We start from the raw sequence: 21777 nt of genomic DNA on the forward strand, positions 1-21777 counted from the left end.
ACTGGCCATATCGGGCTGTTGAAGGGCGAGTGGCTCTTGCTGATGACAAGCTGCTGCTCCAGGCGGCGAATCAGCTGCTGTATGGGTAGCAGGGAGTCTCTGTTGGTGCGGTATTGCCTGCGATGAACTACACGAGAAGCAATAGGTAACTTGACATCTTCCACCTTGTGGGTACCAACCACGGAAGGGTCATCTGACAAGCCAGGCATGATAGACAGCTGCTCTTTGTCTGCAGTCTCTACAGCTGCTATGCCAAAAGCCCACTTGTTCCCCTTCGGATCTTTAAAGTACCCTTCCCGGAGAAAGTCAATCCCCAGGATGCAAGGTGCATCAGGGCCAGTTACTATGGTGTGCTTCTCCCACACATTCCCGGTGAGGCTTATCTCAGCCTGCAGCACAGTCAACTCCTGAGACCCCCCTGTGACTCCTGCAATTGTAACAGTTTCTGTCCCCCTGTGGCTGGAGGGGATCAGAGTGCATTGGGCACCGGTGTCTACCAACGCTCTGTACTTCTCGGCTTCAGAAGTGCCAGGCCATTTCACAAACACGTCCCAATATACTCTGTTATCCCTGGCCTCCGCCTGGCTGGAGACAGGGCACCTCTAATTCTGAGCAGTGTGACTGCATGAGGTACATGGGCCTGAGTTACTGGCTTCACCACCCCTTGAGCGAGAGGGCTGCCTGCGGGACACTGGGGCAACCCCTCTTCTGGAGGAGTTATTCCCTGTGTTTGTCCCCTGCAGTTCCCTTACCCTGGCCCATAGAGCTGAGGTGGGCTGGCCATGCCATCTATCCATGTTTTCCCCATGGTCACACAGTGTTCTCCAGAGTGACCCCCTGTGTGTACCCTGTCTGCTCTGGGCTGGTCTCCTGCGGGGAGGAGGAGGAGCACGGCGTGTGTTCCTTACAGCTGAGACTTGCACCCATTCTGAAGGTGAAGAGCAGTCATCCTCTGCCTTCTGCAGTTCAGAGAAAGAGGCTTTTAGCTCGTTCATTTCTTGGGTGAGGGTCTCTACAGTGGCAATTAAGGTTTTCCTTGACAAACTGTCTTCAAACTGTCTTAGGTCATTCACAAACTCCCTGATTGTGGGAAGGTTGTTGGGGTCTCTGCCCAGCAGCAGTGCTCCCAATGTGGGGGCATATGTGGAAGGGGCACACTGAGTCAGTTTCTTTAAGAGGGCTGGCTTCATGCGGACATCATCAGGGTCCGAGGGCCTCTGGTCGGCTCCATAAATTATCTCTTGAACCGCCATTTGCCTCAGGTATGAGATCCCCCGTTCCATATCTGTCCATCTAAGGGGATGGAAAATCATGTCATCCTTAGTCGGGTACCTGTACCTCACAGCTATCAGAAGCCTGGCCCAAAGTGAGTGGGTACCATCGAGCCTTCCCAGCTCCTTATCCACACCTCCATCCCTCGACAAGGATCCCAGCTGCTTTGCCTCCCTCTGATCTAGGTCCACGGTTTCTGCTCCTGCATCCCAGCATTTCAAAAGCCAGGCTAAAAGGGACTGTCCGTTTGCCCTTGCATACTCCTGCCTTATGTGCCTGATTTCCTTTCTGGGCGTGGAGCCGATAAGGATCACTCCATTATCAGGTCCATTTCCAGCTGGTTGCTGTTGCTGGGGGGTGCTGGTTCCCGAAGAGGTCCCTTGCCCTGGATCGGTATCTGCGGGAGGGTTTGCGTTTGATCTTGCTGGCCGCGTCGTAATTGGCGCCAGGTGAAGGGGGCTGGGCTGAGGGGGCAGGGTCCGGGGGGCTGCCCTGGGCGGGACCGGAGGCGGAGTTCGGGGCGGAGCTGCGCTAGGGGCGGTGCCTGCGCTCGGGGCGGCCGGAACGGCCTGCCCTGTCGCCCAAACCCCGCAGCTGCAGCTCGGGCAGTGAGGGCCACCCCTCCCCCTAAGCACCCTAATGGCGGCGCCCACTCGATACTTCCATGTGTCCCAGTTCACCGCTATCTTATTAATTCCCAAACCCACATTTACACACAGTGAAATAACAGCTATCCAGTACCATTTCTCACCCAAAATATCTGGAGCTTCTGTGCTCCAATGCATATACTCAGATTGATTCCATGTTCCAGAAACATTTCTAAACACAGTGATATTACTAACAGAATTCAGGAAATAGGCATAGACTCGGGCAGGCAAATGCTTAGAATATTCCCAGGGCATATCAATGACAATCCAGAAGACATGGTAACTTATAAACTTTAACAGCCAGCCCCACAACAGCCATGCAAATGCGTTAATGATTAAGACTTTCAGAATATCCATTTTTTAACTTCCAAATCTTCTCTGAAAGAATTCTTTCTACCTAGCCCCACGTTGAGACGCCAAAATAAATTGTCTTGGGTTCAAATGCAAGTTCCCAGAGACTCTTATAAATTTGGTAGACCCAATGACAATTTATAGAATTTATAGAGTTTATAGAGTGCCCTCCCCTCCTCCCCCTCCTTTCCCCAAAAGACAGGGAGAGAGATAAAGGTAGGGACACCCCAATAAATCAATCTCACTCGATTTGGAAGTAAAAAAGGAAAAGTTTAACAATAACTTAGAAAAGGGTATTGGAGGTAGGGGAGTTTACAAAGGATAAGGAAGGGAAAACAGCAAAATACAAAACAGGGATGGATACAACCCGAGTAGTGTGATGGTGTCTCTGCCTCGTGGCTGGTATGCAGTATCAGTGTGTGTGTGATCATGAACGCAGGTAAAGGAGAAAAAAGGGAAGAGCAAGAGAGCGAGGAGCAGGAAGTGCTCCTCTTTTATACCGCAGGAAGTGGGGGGAGTGGGCTAACCATCACCTGGAGTGTGGCCCACCCCTGGGGAGGGGCCGAGACCCCTAGGGTCAGGTTCAGGGTCACTCCCCCAGGAGTGTTAACCCTATACACCAGGTCTGTTGGAACAGACAGTGACTGCAAATTTTAGTAATTCTTTCTAGACAACATTAGAAAGAACAAATCATGCTAGCCCAGCTGAGTCTATTCTATACTTTGGGCTACATTTACTGTAATAAACTATGTGATTATACACTATTCTTCCTGCCAAAAAAAAGTTTCAAGCAGCTCTCAAAACAGGGAGAGTAGTACATCACTTAGTAATCATAGTTAATCATTTCAAACTCTGCTATCTGTATGTGGCGTATTTTTAGTCTCTTGCTGGATTACCAGAAATTTATCTTGGTGTTTTCACAAGCAATACCCTTCAAAGACATGCAAAAATGAGAATGGTGCAGTCTTTAACTGCATCCACTGTCACAGATCTCCCCATCTGCATCCAGTATTACAGACCTCCCCATTTTACATATACATTAGGGAGGCTGTATCTATTTTTCATCTTGATTATATTATTATTGGTACTTGCTCATTCACAGGAGTCAGCACTGCTTGTAATTGACTTCCAGGATCTCTTCCTATGAAACTGAAATAAAAACCCTGAACCTTTTAATGAAAGACATCCACAGGATTTTACCCAATAATGCAAATCTCTAAACTAAAAATAAAATCAAAGACATTTTAAACCTCCAAGCAATTACAGTGAAATTATTTTTGCATCCTATCAAAGAAAAAAAAAAATATATACATGAATTTTCAAACAAGCAAATTACAAACTCAGCCAGAAAAAAAGCAGTTGAGATTAAACTTTCACCTCTGTCTCACTGAACTCAGCTTTTCATATAAACTGTGCTAACAAACCAATACTTTAAAAAAAATATTATGAAGAGTTATGGTTACAGGTATTTACTAATCATAAGTATTCCACAAAGCACAAACATTTCAAAGTCAGAAAATAAAAATGCAATTTTAAAGCAACCACACTATATTCAAGGGCAAAAGCCCATCCAAAGTTCCCCTTAGCAGACAATTATAACTGAATCATAAAACAAGCAACTCTACCCAGTTGTCTGGAAACACAGAAAGCCCCCCTATCCTATAACCCTAAGTTAACTTATTAAATATTGAAAATCAAATTTCCAAATTCATTATAGCTGCTAAGACTTCCCACTATATACAGCATTACTTCCCATCTGTTACCCATACCATTTAATTGTTTACAAGAACCTTTTATAGAGTCATGTAAGTATCCACATGGCCTCCATGATCTACTCTGCTATATTTGTTTTCAACAGCATTCAGAAAGACAGCATTCCAGGTGTCCAACACAATATGCAAGGCAGACATATGGTTTCTGTTGTGATAGCTACTGCACGGAAAAGGATGGGTTGCTGTTTATAAAAGCATAGTAACTCTTACACCACTGCTGCAGTGGCAAGGGAGAACGGAAAGGTGATGCCAGAAGCATAACACATTTTCAAATTTCTATTTAATTACTTGGTTTTCAATTATTTTCTCACATACTAGATTTTCACCTTTAAAACTCTGAGCTCCTGCAGACCTGCAGAGACGCATGCTAGATGCATTCTGCTCCAGCTCTGTGCTTTATCCCAGGTTGAGAACTATAGGGTTAAAAAAAAAATCTTCTGAGGACTAGAAGATAGTTACTCAATCCCATTCTGCTATCTCTTCATAAACTCACAGCAAGGCCAGATTGTTCTCCTTTCCTCCCCCTCCTGCCCTGTGTCAAGCAGGAGCCACTTCATCAGACAAACATGTAAGCAGTAGGTCTGCTTTGCGGCCTCCAGAGGCTTGTGTTTAGGCATCTTGGATGGCAGAGGCACTGTGGGAGGAGGATTGGAGCAGTGGGGATTATAGCTTTAGTTTTGGGCTGAGGGAAAATTCAAGGGGGTTCACCATGACTGTTGTATCTGCTTCTGTAATTTCTTTTCTGTATCTCTCCAAATATAATTCTGTGTTTTTTCTCCAATTCAAGAGCTTCATTTCTGTTGTCTCTCTTTAAAAACCATGAGACGCTTATTTCAAGCAATGACACTACCTAAATCCCAGAGATATCACTGTGTTGTGGAGTTGTCCAGATTTGTGTCACATGAGGCCAAACATGACCCAAATTAGTTTTAACTCCTCTTGGGATGACAGTTCCACAAAGGACAATAACTAACCCTAGCTGACTAAGATGAATCACAGGAGCCAAGCACATTATAAAACACAATTCACACAATTGTGAAAGCCAGACAAAAGGAAAAAAATTAGCTATGCCAACTGCTTTGTTTTGGTTTTTTTTAATTAATAGTCCTTACTTCCCTTAAGATTGTCACTAGAGTCAGAAGTTCTGAGACTAAGTATTCTCATTTCACTCCTTCTTCACTGAATATCATTGAGTATGCTTCACAAGTAAAAGATTAACAGCTGTTACTTGGGAGCACTTACATTCTTAGCTTTAGAACTGTAGTTCATCTCCCCATCACACCCCCGTTAATTCAGCTAACTGATGCATTCTGAGCAGAGAACAGCTCTCCAGTCCAGAAGAAAACTTTGAAGGGCTAAGTCAATATTCCACTGTACAAAACACTTAACATTTTAGTAAAAGAGCTCAGGTAGAATTATATGACCTTCAGTAGCTTATATCAAGAGCTGGAAAAAAGACACTTGGAACAGAAAACCAGAAAGCAAGGCATGTTAAGACATGTTCATGCTGCAAAACCAAAAAACCTCATCAAAACCACAGAATCCATTAATTGGAATCATATTTTTTCTGTTTATTTACCTTCTTATTAAGCCAGTGCCACAGCTTGTCAGTGGCAAGGGGAGACAGAAGAAAAGGGACAAAAAAGGACAAAGAACACAGTGGAAAATTATTGGCAAATGCAGTAGTTCAGAGTGGAATGGAAAAAAAAAAGCAGCAATAAGAGGCAGGCAAAGTCACCACAGAATGAAAATTAAATAGTTCTAAAAACAAAGATAAATCCCAATAGAAAAAATAATCATAACTTCTAATGCAGGAATCTAGATTTCACTACTCATGTGCACTTTCTGAAACAGAAGAGAGATATAACAAATACAAGCATTTTAATAATATTAACAGAGCTATCAGCATAATCTGGGCAATCTCAGTTTTTAATTATATGGAGAGCTAACATTTCAGATTTCAGAGCAGGACTTGAGAAAGTACTCCAAGAACACTTTTTATTAAAACACCTGAAATTAACACAAGATTAATAGTTGCATTAATACTGTGGTTTAAAGCAAGCTAAAATGTTTTGGTAAAAGAACTAGATAACGGGCAGTGAAATGAAAAACAATTGTGTCTCCTTCTCTCACAGTCACGCTGAGAACTCTGGGAAGAAGAAGTAAAACATTCTCCATTTTGTCTTTCATTCTGCCTTTGCCTTCAGACCTAGTCACATCTCATTAACCTTGCTCCCACTAACCTTGCTCCCTAACCTCTTGGCTGCACCTCTCTTCTTCCTGAGAACTGGGCTAAGGTTGAGAGGGCAAGGGGAGGTGTTGGGGTGGTTTGAGAGCCCCCTCATGGGCGAACTCCGGTTTCTGGGAGAGGAGTTGTTGCTTCTGTATTGTTTATCCTTTGTATATTTCTGTATATAACTGTATATATTGTAAATAGCTGCTTGTATATTTGCTGCTGTAAAATAAACAGCTTCATTTATATTCCCAGAGGCCGTCTGAGTTAGCTGGGGCAATTCCAAAAGTGTGGGGGGGCGGGTAAGAGCCCAAACTATCACATTTTTGAATTGGCTTTTCCAACGTGAGGCTAGATTTTTTGAGTGACTGGTAATTAACTCTGGGAATTAAGATGAAGCTAATAAGTCAGCTATTGTACTTGTGTGGGGTGTTACTCTGGTCTGGTTTTGTTTTCTTGACATTTAATAGGATAAAGGCTCAAATTCTTGCTTATTTCATTGATTTAGCTTATAAGGCTAAAGCCAAAGTTTCAAGCATGTTCTGGAGCTGGGGTGATTTCATCCTTGGTTATACTGGTTTTAAATGTCTCTGAAAATACCTTACCAGTAATATTACAGGAGCTCTCATCAATAATGTGACATTCAATCAAAATTCTGCTTTATCTACATCTTTGATGCGAATAATTCAGCCTAAGACTGGGATTCCAGATGTTTGTTTAGCAAATTGCTCATGCAAAACTGTTCAAACCCTCCAGCAGACACGTCCATGTCTGTTGCTGTTCAGGCCTTTCTGGCACCTGCTAAGGCAAAAGCTAAGACAAAGTGTGGTTCACAGGAGGATGTAAGAGAGGGGACATCTGGTGATCAGCAAGAGGAGGAAGAGGAGGCAGTTAGCCTGCGAGACCTCGCAAATGTGCTGAGACATCAATACTCAAATGAGAAGACTGCTGTATGGTTGGCTGCCAAGAGAGAGGATGGTTCCAATGAGTTTAAGAGTGCTATGAGGAAGGTTCTGTTAGGCCAGGGACAACCAGATCAACAAGAGGAAGAGGAGGAAGATGACATCCAGGACTCCAATGATCCTCTCAGAGAAGTCAGGGAAGTTAGAAAGGAATACTCAAGGGAATCGGGTGAGCCAATCCTAAGCTGGCTAGTGAGATGCCATGGGCTTGGTGCTAATGCCCCCTGCAGGTAGGGAGACAAGTCTGGCCAACCATCTCGGACCACTCACTAAGGAGAGTGGAGTGGTACAAACACCTGGCGAAGTCCTCTTGGTAGGGTTAGCTTGTGGACACGCTATCTTGTTGGCTGTGGCTATGAGATATCCTTCCCGAGATGATTGCCATGGGCTGCCAAGAAGTGGAACACCATTGAGCAGGGGAATTAAGCTTCTAAAGGAGTTTGCCTGTGAAGGAAGTGCTTTATGGACATCATGGCACTCCTGAGCCTGACAATATTCCTTTGGGAACAGGTCTCCTGAAGAAGCTTATTAAGCTTGCTCCTTCATCCTATGCTAACATTTTGGCCAGTAAATTTCTATCAAGGAGTGATAATGGAAGGTTTTTCACTGTTGGTGAATTCCCTGATCAGCTCAGGCGGATTGAGGACAGCTTGTCACATTCTGGTATAATCTGTGCATAAAGAGTATGACTACAGAGCTTAAAGATGGTATTAGAGATGGCATTAAGGAGAGCATGAAAGAACTGAAGGAGGATCTCAAAAACATTACCAAACTGGTAAAGGATACCATTCCTGCATCATCATCTGAATGGGTGCATGTTTCTGCAATCAGGAATAGACGCCCACCTCCTACAAGGCAATTTCAGCCCAGGAGGAGACATATTCAACCCAGATATCAGCAATCACGTGCGTCACTGTGGATACTTCTGCGTGACACATACGGGGAGAACATGAACAAATGAGATGGTAAACCCACTTCAGCTCTTTCAAAGAGGGTCAGGGATCTGCAGAGTGGCAGAAACAGAGGCAGCAATGCCGGAAAAGTAGCTGTCACTTCTTCAGCTCCCCAGAGCAACTGCAATTGTTCTAACAGTTGCAGTTCCTCTCACAACAATACCAATCATTGTGTACACCCCTCATGCCATGTTCAGCATTAGGGGTGCCCTGCCTCCAGCCAGGAGGAGGAAAGGGATAGTGGAGAGAACCCAATCTATTGGAATGTATTCATTAGGTGGCCTGGCAGTTCAAGAGTTCGGAAATACAGGGCTTTAGTTGACACAGGTGCTCAGTGTACTTTGTTGCCATCCAATTGCAAAGGGACAGAGTCCATATCTATTTTTGGAATCACTGGTGGATCTCAAGAGTTAACTAAGATACAGGCTGAGATCAGTTTAACTGGTAAAGAGTGGAAGACACATACTATTGTAACTGGTCCTGATGCGCCTTGCATTTGGGGAATTAACTTTTACAGACAAGGTTGTTTCAAAGATCCTAAGGGTCACAAATGGGCTTTTGGAATAGCATCTGTAGAGATTGAGGATGGTAAATTGAAATTATCCATTAGACCTGAACTTTCAGATGAATCTGCAGTTGTGGGACATCATGACATAGAGGATCTGGAAGTGCCAATTGCTACTCAAAATGTTCATCACAGACAGTACTGAACTAACCGTGACTCTTTTTTGCCCATTCATCTGCTGATTCGTCAACTGGAGGATCAGGCTGTCATCGAGAAAGCTCATTCACCTTTCAACAGTCCCATCTGGCCAGTGCGCAAAGCTAACGGTGACTGGAGACTGACAGTAGACTTTCGTGCCCTCAACGAGGTGACTCCACCCATAAGCGCAGCTGTGCCGGACATGCTGGAACTCCAGTACGAGCTGGAATCGAAGGATGCTAAATGGTATGCAACCATAGAAATTGCTAATGCTTTCTTCTTTATTCCCATAGCAAAGGAGTGCAGGCCTCAGTTTGCATTCACCTGGAGAGGAATCCAGTACCAGTTCAACCGTTTGCCTCAGGGGTGGAAACACAGCTCAACCATCTGTCACTCAGTCATCCACAATGCACTGGAGAAAGGTAAAGCTCCAGAGCACATCCAGTACATCGACAACATCATTGTGTGGGGCCAAACTGCTGAGGAAGTCTTCGAGAAAGGTAACAAAATCATTGACATTCTGTTGCAAGCAGGTTTTGCCATTAAGAGAGACAAGGTCAAAGGACCTGCCAAAGAAATTCAGTTTCTGGGAGTGCGGTGGCAGGATGGTCGCCGTTACATCCCTCAGGATGTGATTAACAAAGTCTCTACTATGGCAGTTCCCACCAGTAAGAAGGACACACTTTTTTTTCTTGGTGTGGTGGGATTTTGGAGACTACACATTCCTGGTTTCAGTCAGATTGTCAAACCTCTGCTTGATGAAACTTGTAAGAGAAACAATTTCGAGTGGGGACTTCAAAAACAAGCAGCCTTTGATCAGATCAAATGAGAAATATTCCATGCAGTGGGCTTGGGACCTGTGAGATCTGGTCCGGACATTAAAAACATTCTGTACACGGCTGCCAGTGACAATGGTCCAAATTGGAGCCTTTGGCAGAGAGCTCCAAATGAGACACGTGGTCGTCCACTTGGTTTCTGGGGACGTTGTTACAGAGGTTCAGAGGCAAATTATACCGCAACAGAGAAAGAGATATTAGCAGCTTATGAAGGAGTGAAAGCATCTTCTGAAGTGATTGGAACTGAGTCACAATTGCTTTTAGCTCCTAGACTGCCAGTTCTAAACTGGATGTTCAAGGGCAAAGGTTCAGCACCACATCATGCCACAGATGCAACCTGGTCTAAATGGATGACTTTGATAACCCAACGAGCATGAATGGGTAATCTTGATAAACCTGGTCTGGTGGAGGTGATCACCAACTGGCCAGAAGGCACAGACTGTTCCATACCTCCAGAGGAGAAAATAACTCGTGCTGAGGAAGCTCCTCCCTATGGTGATCTCTCTGATTGGGAAAAGAACTATGCTTTGTTCACAGATGGTTCCTGTCGTCTTGTTGGGAACAAGCGAAGGTGGAAGTCAGCAGTCTGGAGTCCTACCAGGAGAGTTACCGAAGCGAGAGATGGCGAAGGAGAATCCAGTCAGTTCACTGAGGTAAAAGCTGTTCAACTTGCTCTTGATGTGGCTGAACGTGAGAATTAGCCTATCCTTTACCTCTACACTGATTCGTGGATGGTAGCCAATGCTGTGTGGGGTTGGCTGAAGGACTGGAAGAAGAATGGTTGGCAGAGGAAAGGAAAGCCTATTTGGTGTGCTGATCTATGGCAGGACATTGATTCATGGCTGGAGAGAACTCCACTGAAGGTGTGGCATGTAGACACACACATGCCTAAGAGCAGAGCTACTGAGGAACATAAACATAACCAGAAGGCAAACCAAGCTGCTAAGATTTCTCAAGGTGATACCAACTCTGAACTTCATATTGACCTTGATTGGAAACACCGAGGTAAACTGTTCTTAGCTCGGTGGGCCCATGATTCATCTGGACATCAAGGCAGAGATGCAACATACCGATGGGCTCGTGATAGGTCAACTGACTTGTCCATGGACGCTATTACTCAAGTTATCAATGACTGTGACATTTGTGCTGCTATTAAGCAGGCTAAGTGAATCAAGCCCTTATGGTATGGTGAGAGATGGTCAAAGTACAAGTATGGTGAAGCCTGGCAAATTGACTATATCACCTTACCTCGATCTCATTCTGGCAAGCAGTATGTGCTGACGATGGTAGAGGCCAGCACTGGACGGTTGGAAACCTATCCAGTTCCACATGCAACTGCACGTAACACCATTGTTGGTTTGGAGAGACAGATCATGTGGAGACATGGAACTCCAGAGAGAACTGAGTCAGACAATGGCACTCATTTCAAAAACAATCTTGTGAAAAACTGGGCCAAAGAGCATGGTATTGAATGGATCTACCACCTACCCTACTATGCACCAGCTTCAGGGAAGATTGAGCGCTACAACGGTTTGCTGAAAACCACCCTAAAAGCCATGGGGGGTGGAACTCTGAAAAACTGGGACAAACATTTAGCACAAGCTACCTGGTTGGTAAATAGTAGAGGTTCAGTAAACAGAGCAGGACCTGCACAATCAGATTTGGTCCAAACAGTAGACGGTGATAAAGTTCCTGTTGTACGTGAAAAGAATCTGTTAGGGAAAACTGTTTGGGTATTTTCTCCTTCGGGTGAAGGGAAACCTGTCCGAGGGGTGGTTTCTGCTGAAGGTCCTGGTCATACATACTGGGTAATGCAGGAGAATGGTGAAATTCGGTGTATTCCACAGAGAAATCTAACTTTAGCTGAGAGAGTTTAAATTCAGAGTGTGTAATACAAGCTGTTAAGAGTTTTCTGTTCTAGGTAACATCGGCGCCCAACACTGAGAGAAATCTACAGTAACGTGAGCACGAACCCCAATATCACCTGGGAGTCCCTGTTCTGAGCTTTTGAATCACCTACATCTGATTGAAGTGGTGAACTGAACTTTAGTATATTGTTTTAGTGTAAATATTGGTTTAGATTAAATTGGATGATTCTCAGCGATACTCTGAGCGAAGTAGACAAGGGGTGGATTGTGCTGGTTTGAAGCAAGCTAGAATGTTTTGGTAAAAGAACTAGATAACGGGCAGTGAAATGAAAAACAATTGTGTCTCCTTCACTCACAGTCTCACTGAGAACTCTGGGAAGAAGTAAAACATTCTCCATTTTGTCTTTCATTCTGCCTTTGCCTTCAGACCTAGTCACATCTCATTAACCTTGCTCCCACTAACCTTGCTCCCTAACCTCTTGGCTGCACCTCTCTTCTTCCTGAGAACTGGGGTAAGGTTGAGAGGGCAAGGGGAGGTGTTGGGGTGGTTTGAGAGCCCCTCCTGGGAACTCAGGTTTCTGGGAGGGGAGCTGTGCTTCTGTATTGTTTATCCTTTGTATATTTCTGTATACAACTGTATATATTGTAAATAGCTGCCTGTATATTTGCTGCTGTAAAATAAACAGCTTCATTTATATTCCCAGAGGCCGTCTGAGTTAGCTGGGGCAATTCCAAAAGTGTGGGGGGGCGGGTAAGAGCCCAAACCATCACAAATACACACCCATTCAAGCAGCTTTCCATGTGTTTTAAAACACTCCCACTATGCCAACAATTTGTTAAGCAAATTTTACATGTATTTTGTTTTTTCTTAGTACCATTAATATTACAACATTTGCATTCAATGGCACAACAGCCAATATGTAATTAAATTTCATATAGACGCATCAGAAAATTGTAGATCAAATAAATGTATGTATTACGTATACTTTTATTGACTGTGCTGAAAGAATTCCGTACTTCTCACCAGCATATTTCTCCATTTGTAGTAGTTGTTTTTCCTTCCTAATTTTCACCTTTACTGCTCAAGCACACCCATTTAAGGACCTAGTTAATGTGAGACTATACTCTTAATTCTAGGCATTCGTCATCAGCTCACAGTATGACGACAACAGTTTTCACCAGCTACCACACTGTATTAGCTCCCAGTGGGGAAAAAACCAAGCCAGACCACACTACCGACCAAAGCCCAACATTTCAAATTTAGGAAAAAGAAATTATTTCAGACGGTTAAGTTATATCAGAAGCGAGAAGATTTATGAAGAAACATGAACACGAGGAAATAAAATGTCACAAAGGAAACAAAAATAAAATGTCTCAAAGCATCCGCTTCTATTAGCTTATACTACTTGTGGAATGCATCAATCACAGTAACAGAAAGCAAAGACTGTCCTGGAGTCCTGTATACCCCTAAATTCCTCTCCCTCTGTGGCTTGAATGGGAGAGATAAAGATGCCTGTTTCCACACACACCCCCTGCCTTGCCCTGCAGGTGTGAAGGGGGTGAGCAAGGGGTCCTTCCTGAAGTGAGGGGTGCCCGTGCAGTACCCATGCTGGAATTGGGCTGGGATTGACTGTGCCCTTCACGCCTAAGGAAGTGGTAACTCTGCTCTTTGTCTAGAGAGGGTAAAAATATTGGGGGACTTCCCGCCTTTGGGGTTCCCACCTTGGAGTTCATTCCTGCCTGAGCGTTTGTACCTGCCTGAGAGTTCTCCCCCGCCTCGCCTGGCCTGGATACAGAAAGAGCTCCAAGGGTCTGCTACAGCCATTAAGGTCTTTTGTGCAGACCTGAGTGCCTCTTAGCGACCCTCCTGCAGCTTCTGAAAGAGAGCGAGAGGGACAGGCAGCGAGACCAAGTCAGCCTGACCGTGAGTTATTTTGGCTCAGCTTTATTATTAAGTGGGAAACGCTATTCAATTAATAGCTAAAGCCTTTTCCAACTTCTGATTTCTGAAATAGTCAGATTATCTATGGCATCCTGTAGATATTCTCAAATGAGCTGAATCTGGCAATTAAAACTAAATTAATTTCTGAATATAGTTTTGGGAGCGGGCTTTTGGAAAAATAAAATAACTCTATTTTTGTATAAAATTCCTGACTCGGCCACATTAATTCCCTGCATCCACAACAATGACACAGCTTCAAAGCCTCATATTAAGCACTGTAGAATCTGTTTCTATTTTACATCTTCAATAAGATTTATAAATAAAAGGTAAAATTACTTAGATTCAACAACATACTTTTCCCTCTAACTTTCTTTCTGCATATTAAATCTCACTATATTGTAGGTTTATTCCAGTAAAAGTGTAGATTCTGTGGCTGTAGATCTCCACTTTGCAACTCCAGTAAAGGAAAAACTAGAACTCTATTGTGAGCCTGAGATTTTAGCAGAATGTGAAAAACAAACTTGTTCCATTCAGTAACTTGGAAATAACATTACATGCCAAAAATAAACATTAATTTAAAAATTATTGTTAAGATAATGCCTGGGACGCTCTACCTGCCTATTGCCTACTGTACCAATACTGATATTTATGTAGTTCTACAAATGGAGTAAGTCTACATTTAAAAATAGGCTAAAACTTAAATCTCATCTTCAAGTCATTCAAAAATTAGTAAGGTTACAGAAACTTTTCCAGTATTTAGCAGGACAACTATTTATATAAAAATGTATGTTTCTGTGAAAATATTTCCTAGAACCACATATGCACCGGTAGAGATTCTGCCCATTATCTGTGTTTGCTTTTACATACTAAACTTGACACCAGAAGAACCAAACCTTAACTTTATCCAAAGTCCAAATGATGGTGGCCAGTCACTAGCGGTGTCCCTCAGGGATCAGTGCTGGGCCCCATCCTCTTTAACATCTTCATAGATGATCTGGATGAGGGCATTGAGTCAGTCATCAGCAAGTTTGCAGATGACACCAAGCTGGGGGCAGATGTGACTGAGTTGGAAGGTAGAAGGGCTCTGCAGCGGGACCTTGACCACCTGGACAGATGGGCAGAGTCCAATGGGATGGGGTTCAATACCTCCAAGTGCCGGGTGCTGCACTTTGGCTACAACAACCCCATGCAGAGCTACAGGCTGGGGTCAGAGTGGCTGGAGAGCAGCCAGACAGAGAGGGATCTGGGGGTACTGATTGATACCCGCCTGAACATGAGCCAGCAGTGTGCCCAGGTGGCCAAGAGAGCCAATGGCATCCTGGCCTGCATCAAGAATGGTGTGGCCAGCAGGAGCAGGGAGGTCATTCTGCCCCTGTACTCTGCACTGGTTAGACCACACCTTGAGTACTGTGTTCACTTCTGGGCCCCTCAATTTAAGAAGGACATTGAGATGCTTGAGCGTGTCCAGAGAAGGGCGACGAGGCTGGTAAGAGGCCTTAAGCACAGGCCCTATGAGGAGAAGCTGAGGGAGCTGGGATTGTTTAGCCTGGAGAAGAGGAGGCTCAGGGGTGACCTTATTGCTGTCTACAACTACCTGAGGGGAGGTTGTAGCCAGGAGGAGGTTGCTGTCTTCTCTCAGGTGGCCAGCACCAGAACAAGAGGACATGGCCTCAGGCTGCGCCGGGGGAGATTTAGGCTTGAGGTGAGGAGAAAGTTCTTCACTGAGAGAGTCACTGGACACTGGAGTGGGCTGCCCGGGGAGGTGGTGGAGTCGCCGTCCCTGGGGCACTTCAAGGCAAGGTTCGACGTGGCACTTGGTGCCATGGTCTAGCCTTGAGCTCTGTGGTAAAGGGTTGGACTTGATGATCTGTGAGGTCTCTTCCAACCCTGATGATACTATGATATGATACTATGATACTATGATGTATTACAGTTCTCCATATCTAAAATTCTAGTATGCTACATCGAGAAAAGGCATATAATTACAATTCACTTAAGTCTACTAGAAAGCATGCATACAAACTGCTAGTACATTGAAAATAATTAAATTCTAGTGAATGCAGTTGAGTGACTGCTGCTGAGGTCCCTCACAAACTCTCCTGGTTACCATACTAAAAGACAAGTTGTCTTCTAAAAATGAACAAACAAAAGAAATAATTGAAACAAATTATTAGTTCTTGACTGCTGCTAAGAATATGCATGATGCCATATCAAGTTTTAAGATGACTGGATGGATGAGAACAGAAATCTCCCTATTCATTCCTCCAGGTTTTCTCTCATACCTCAATTGGTGCATTTGCTGGCTCCACAGGGCAGATGCACAACCAGGGACTTAAGAATACAGTAAGGATATCCTACTTCCATAGTCTGTATTTAAAGGAGGCCTGCAAATGCAAGTACAGTCTCACCTACTATTTATAAAGGAAATTAAAAGCAGCGCCCTGCTTTCTTTCCTCTTGATCAGAGCTTCTCTTCAGCCAAAGCAGGTCTGCATTTACAAGACAATCAGAGGTAAATGAGTAGTGGGAAAGAGCAACAGTTCTTTTCTTAGTGCTTTTATTTACAAAACAGATCAGTGAAGTTCAGTGATTTTTATTCACAAGCAGTACTCACCTACAATTTGTCATAATGGGTTATTTTATGGACCATCTACATTAGCATCCTCAGCTTCACTGGAGAGAAAACGGCATGTAAGATGTCTTCCTTGTCCTCGCTAGCTTTTACTCAAAACTGGAACTACTTCCAAACCAGGCATATGACTTTTAAAAGATCAAGTACTATCTAGAGACATCTGTGTGAAACAGACCTTGGCAGTGGCTTGTACATAGCTAAGAGCTCAAAATGCTCCTGATGCTGGGACTCATACTCCAATGGTGATGTCTACTTCACTCATAGGCTTACTGAGAGATACAAGAAGAATAATCAAAACATAGATAAAAGCACTTCTGCTGCTGGCGGGCTCCAAGCTTCATCTCTCTCTCCTAACCGCATCCTCCATTTCTTAGACTAGTCCACTTTGCTTCCTAACCCCCTGGCCAAACCTCCGTTCTTCCTTGGAACTGGTGTAAGGTTGAGAGGGGTAGGGGAAAGTGAAGGGGCAGTTGGGAGCCCCTCCTGGGGATTCAGGTTTCTGGAAGGGATGTTGTGTTTCTGTATTACCTTTTACCTTGTCTATTTCTGTATATAACTGTATATACTGTAAATATCTGCTTGTATATTGTGCTAAGCTGTAAATAACAAGCTTCATTCAATTTCCAGAGCCGGCTGAGTCTAGTCTGGGTGATTTCAAAAGTGTGGGGGAGCAGGTAACACCCAAACCATCGCATCTTTTATTTTGGCACTCCAGTGTGGGGCAAATTGGTTTTGAGTGATTGTTAATTAACTCTGGGAATCAGAATGACACTAATGAAGCTATTTTACTTAGTGGGGGCTATTGTGTGGCCTATCTTCTGTTTTCTTGCTTATAATTGGATCAAAACCCAAATGGGTTACTTTTTGTTTAATCTAATTTTGAAGAAGATCAAAGCTAAACTTATATCCATTTTTTGGAGTTTGGGGGATTTCATCCTTGGCTATCTAGGGTTCAACATCACTGTCTTTTACCAGTAACATTACAGCAGCATTTACCAGCAACATAACAGGAAATGCAAGTGTTACTTCTTGTGCTTTATATGCAAGTGTTCTTCTGCTTTATCTACAGCCGTAATAAGAGTAATCCTGCCTAAGACTCAGGTGGCTGACCCTTATTCTGAATGTTATTCACATCAGACTGTGTATTTCTGTCGTGTGTGAACTTGGGTCTTGTAATTTTGATTTTCATATTAATTTTAGCATTATGTAAGAGACATTTGAATGTGACACCTTGAAGAAGTAAAAAGAAGGGGCCTGTGTCCCAGGCAAAAGGTAAGCAAAGTACCAATCTAAGTCAAAACACTGATAAGTTGGGGGCAGAGCAAGGGGGGGCCACCACTACACCTCCTCCCCTAGATTCTGGGAAAGCTGCCAATGTTCCTTCCAAGAATGATAACATGGCAGGACGCCCAGGAACACAGGGAACAACCCAAACTATTGCTCCTTCAACTAATAACACTAATTCAGCCACTTTGACTCCCCAGGCAGCACGAAAAAACCCTAAACCTAAGGCAGATTTTAATTCACAGGCCTCAGGCCAGACCCCCAGTAATTCAAAACCACTAGTGGACTCGTCAAAAGCAGTCTCCATGCAGGTCATCTTGGTGCCTGCCAAGGCGAAAGTTAAGATGAAACATTTGACAAAGAGTGATTCAAAAAAGGACTTAGGGGAGGGGACCTCTGGTGCCGAAGAGGAGGAAGAGGAGACATATAGTCTTCAAGATTTGGCGAACATACTTAGATCCCAGTACTCTGATGAGAGGAGTGCTGTGAAGTTGGCTGCCAAGAAAGAGGATGGTTCCAATGAGTTTAAGAGTGCTCTTAAGAAAGTTCTGTTTCTAGGCCAGGGACAATCACAACAACAAGAGAAGGAGGAGAAGGATGACATCCAGGATTCTAACGATTCCCTTAAAGAGGTCAGGGAAGTTAGAAAGGAATATGCAAGGGAATCAGGAGAGCCAATCCTAAGCTGGCTGGTGAGATGCCGTACTATTGGTGCAAATGCTCTACAGGTAGGAGACAAGTCTACCAAACAGCTAGGGCCACTCACAGAGGAGAGTGGAGTGGACAAATACCTAGCAAGTCCTCTTGGTAAGGTTACCTTGTGGACACGCCTTCTATTGGCTGTGGCTATGAGATATCCTTCCCGAGATGATCTGCCATGGGCTGCAAAGAAGTGGAACACCATTGAGCAGGGAATTAAGCTTCTGAGGGGTTTGTTGTGAAGGAAGTGCTCTATGGAGACCATGGCACACATAAGCCTGATGATATTGCTCTTGCAACAGATCTCATGAAGAAGCTTATTAAGGTCGCTCCTTCATCCTATGCTAAAATCTTGGCTAGCACGTTTCTATCAAGGAGTCTTTCACAGTTGGTGAATTCACTGACCAGCTCAGGCAGATTGAGGACAGCTTGTCACATTCTGCAATAGTCTCTGCCATAAAAACTATGACTACAGAGATAAAAGGGATGAAAGACAGCATTGAGAATGGCATTAAGAACAGCATAAAGGATGGTATTAAAGATAGCATGACAGAATTGAAAGGGTATCTTTAAAAGATTTCCAATCTGGTAAAGGACACCATCCCTGCATCATCTGAATGGGTGCATGTTTCTGCCATCAGGTACAGACGCCCACCTCCTCCAAGGCAATTCCAGCCCAGGAGGAGACAAATTCCACCTAGACATCAGCAATTACGTGAGTCACTGTCCATAATTCTGCGTGACCAATTTGGTGACAACATGAACAAGTTGAATGGTCAACCTACTTCAGTTCAAAGAGAGTCAGGGAACTGCACAATGGCAGAAACAGAGGCAGCAATGTCAGAAAAGTAGGTGTCACTTCTTCAGCTCCCAGAGCAACTGCAGTTATTTCAAAAATTACAGTTTCTCTCACAACAACACCAATCATTGTGTACACCCCACATGCCACATTCAGTATTAGGGGTGCCATCTATCACAGTAACACAGTATCACCAAGTTTGGAAGAGACCTCATAGATCATCAAGTCCAACCTGTTACCACAGAGCTCAAGGCTAGACCATGGCACCAAGTGCCACGTCCAATCCTGCCTTGAACAGCTCCAGGGAAGGCGACTCCACCACCTCCAGCCCTTTCCAGTAGCCAAAGACTCTCTCAGTGAAGAACTTTCTCCTCACCTCAAGCCTAAATTTCCCCCGGCGTAGCTCGAGGCTGTGTCCTCTCGTTCTGGTGCTGGCCACCTGAGAGAAGACAACAACCTCCCCCTGGCTACAACCACCCTTCAGGTAGCTGTAGACAGCAACAAGGTCTCCCCTGAGCCTCCTCTTCTCCAGGCTAAACAATCCCAGCTTCCTCAGCCTCTCCTCGTAGGGCTTGTGCTCGAGGCCTCTCACCAGCCTCATTGCCCTTCTCTGGACACGTTCAAGCATCTCAATGTCCTTCTTAAATTGAGGGGCCCAGAACTGGACACAGTACTCAAGGTGTGGTCTAACCAGTGCAGAGTACAGGGGCAGAATGACCTCCCTGCTCCTGCTGGCCACACCATTCTTGATGCAGGCCAGGATGCCATTGGCTCTCTTGGCCACCTGGGCACACTGCTGGCTCATGTTCAGGCGGGTATCAGTCAGCACCCCCAGATCCCTTTCTGTTTGGCTACTCTCCAGCCACTCCAACCCCAGCCTGTAGCTCTGCATGGGGTTGTTGTGGCCAAAGTGCAGCACCTGGCACTTGGACTTATTGAACGCCATCCTGTTGGACTCTGCCCCTCTGTCCAGGTGGTCGAGGTCCCACTGCAGAGCCCTTCTGCCCTCCAACTCAGCAACATCTGCCCCCAGCTTGGTGTCATCTGCAAACTTGCTGATGACTGACTCAATGCCCTCATCCAGATCATCTATGAAGATGTTAAAGAGGATGGGGCCCAGCACTGATCCCTGAGGGACACCACTAGTGACTGGCCACCAGCTGGATGTGACACCATTCACCACCACTCTCTGGGTCCGGCCCTCCAGCCAGTTCCTAACCCAGCACAGAGTGTTGCCATCCAAGCTGTGGGCTGACAGCTTAGCCAGCAGTTTGCTGTGGGGGACAGTGTCAAAGCCCAGATAGACCACATCCACAGGCCTCCCCACATCCACCAAGCAGTGGTCCAATAAGGAATGGAGGCTGTTCTTGCCCTTCATTTTAGCATTGATAAATTTATTAAAATGCTTTTTATTATCTTTCACAGAGGTGGCCAGCTGAAGTTCTAACTGGGCCTTTGCCTCTCTAATTTTTCTCCTACATGATCTAGCTACATCCTTAAACACGTCAGGAGAAGCCTTCCCCTCCTTCCAAAGGCAATACACCCTCTTTTTTTCCCCTAATTCCTTCAGGAATACCTGCCTCCAGCCAGGAGGAGCAAAGCAATAGTGGAGAAAATTAAATCTATTGGAATGCATTCATTAGGTGGCCTGGCAGTTAAAAAGTTCGGAAATACAGGGCTTGAATTTACACAGGTGCTCAGTGTACTTTATTGACATAAAATTGTAAAGGGAAAGACTCTGTAATTATTCCTGGAATCACTGCTGATCTCAAGAGTTAACTAAGTTGCAGGCTGAGATCATTTTAACTGGTAAAGAGTGGAAGAAACATATTATTGTAACTGGTCCGGGTGCGTCTTGCATTCTGGGAATTGTCTTTTTGAAACAAGGTTGTTTCAAAGATCCTAAGGGACACAAATGGGCTTTTGGAATAGCATCTGTAGAGACTGAGGATGGTAAATTGAAATTGTCCATTAGACCATATGAATATACAGCTGTGGGACACCATGACATAGAGGATCTGGAAGTGCCAATTGCTACTCAAAATGTTCACCACAGGCAGTACAGAACTAACTGTGACTCTTTATTGCCCATCATCAGCTGATTCGTCAACTGGAAAGTCAGGCTGTCATTGAGAAAGCTCATTCACCTTTCAGCAGACTGGTTTGGACTGAGCGCAATCCTAATGGAGAATGGAGGCTAACAGTTAATTTTCGTGCCCTCAAGGAGGTGACTCCACCCATGAGTACAGCTGTGCCAGACATGCTGGAACTCCAGTAGGAATCGAAGGCAGCTAAATGGTATGCAACCCTAGACATTGCTAATGCTTTCTTCTCTGTTCCCATAGCAAAGGAGTGTAGGCCTCAGTTTGCATTCACCTGGAGAGGAATCCAGTACCAGTTCAACCATTTGCCTCAGGGGTGGAAACACAGCTCAACCATCTGTCACTCAGTCATCCACAATGCACTGGAGAAAGGTAAAGCTCCAGAGCACATCCAGTACATCGACAACATCATTGTGTGGGGCCAAACTGCTGAGGAAGTCTTCGAGAAAGATAACAAAATCATTGACATTCTGTTGCAAGCAGGTTTTGCCATTAAGAGAGACAAGGTCAAAGAACCTGCCAGACAAATTCAGTTTCTGGGAGTGCGGTGGCAGGATGGTCACCGTCACATTCCTCAGGATGTGATCAACAAAGTCTCCACCATGGCAGTTCCCACAAATAAGAAGGACACTCTATCATTCTGTGGGTGCAGTGGGATTTTGGAGACTATGCATTCCTGGATTCAGTCAAATTGTCAAACCTCTGCATGATGTGACTCATAAA

General features: G+C 44.6%; 1 protein-coding gene across 1 annotated transcript in view; it reads right to left on the reverse strand.

The window, feature by feature from the left end:
• TMEM245 (transmembrane protein 245) overlaps positions 1-21777 on the reverse strand; it is a 186228-nt gene that overhangs the window by 89520 nt on the left and 74931 nt on the right. The window contains 1 exon segment of the mRNA XM_064150356.1: positions 5622-5645. Coding sequence (XP_064006426.1) covers positions 5622-5645 — 24 coding nt within the window.

The sequence above is a fragment of the Pogoniulus pusillus genome, chromosome 10 (assembly GCF_015220805.1).
Source record: "Pogoniulus pusillus isolate bPogPus1 chromosome 10, bPogPus1.pri, whole genome shotgun sequence".
Lineage (NCBI taxonomy): Eukaryota > Metazoa > Chordata > Aves > Piciformes > Lybiidae > Pogoniulus > Pogoniulus pusillus.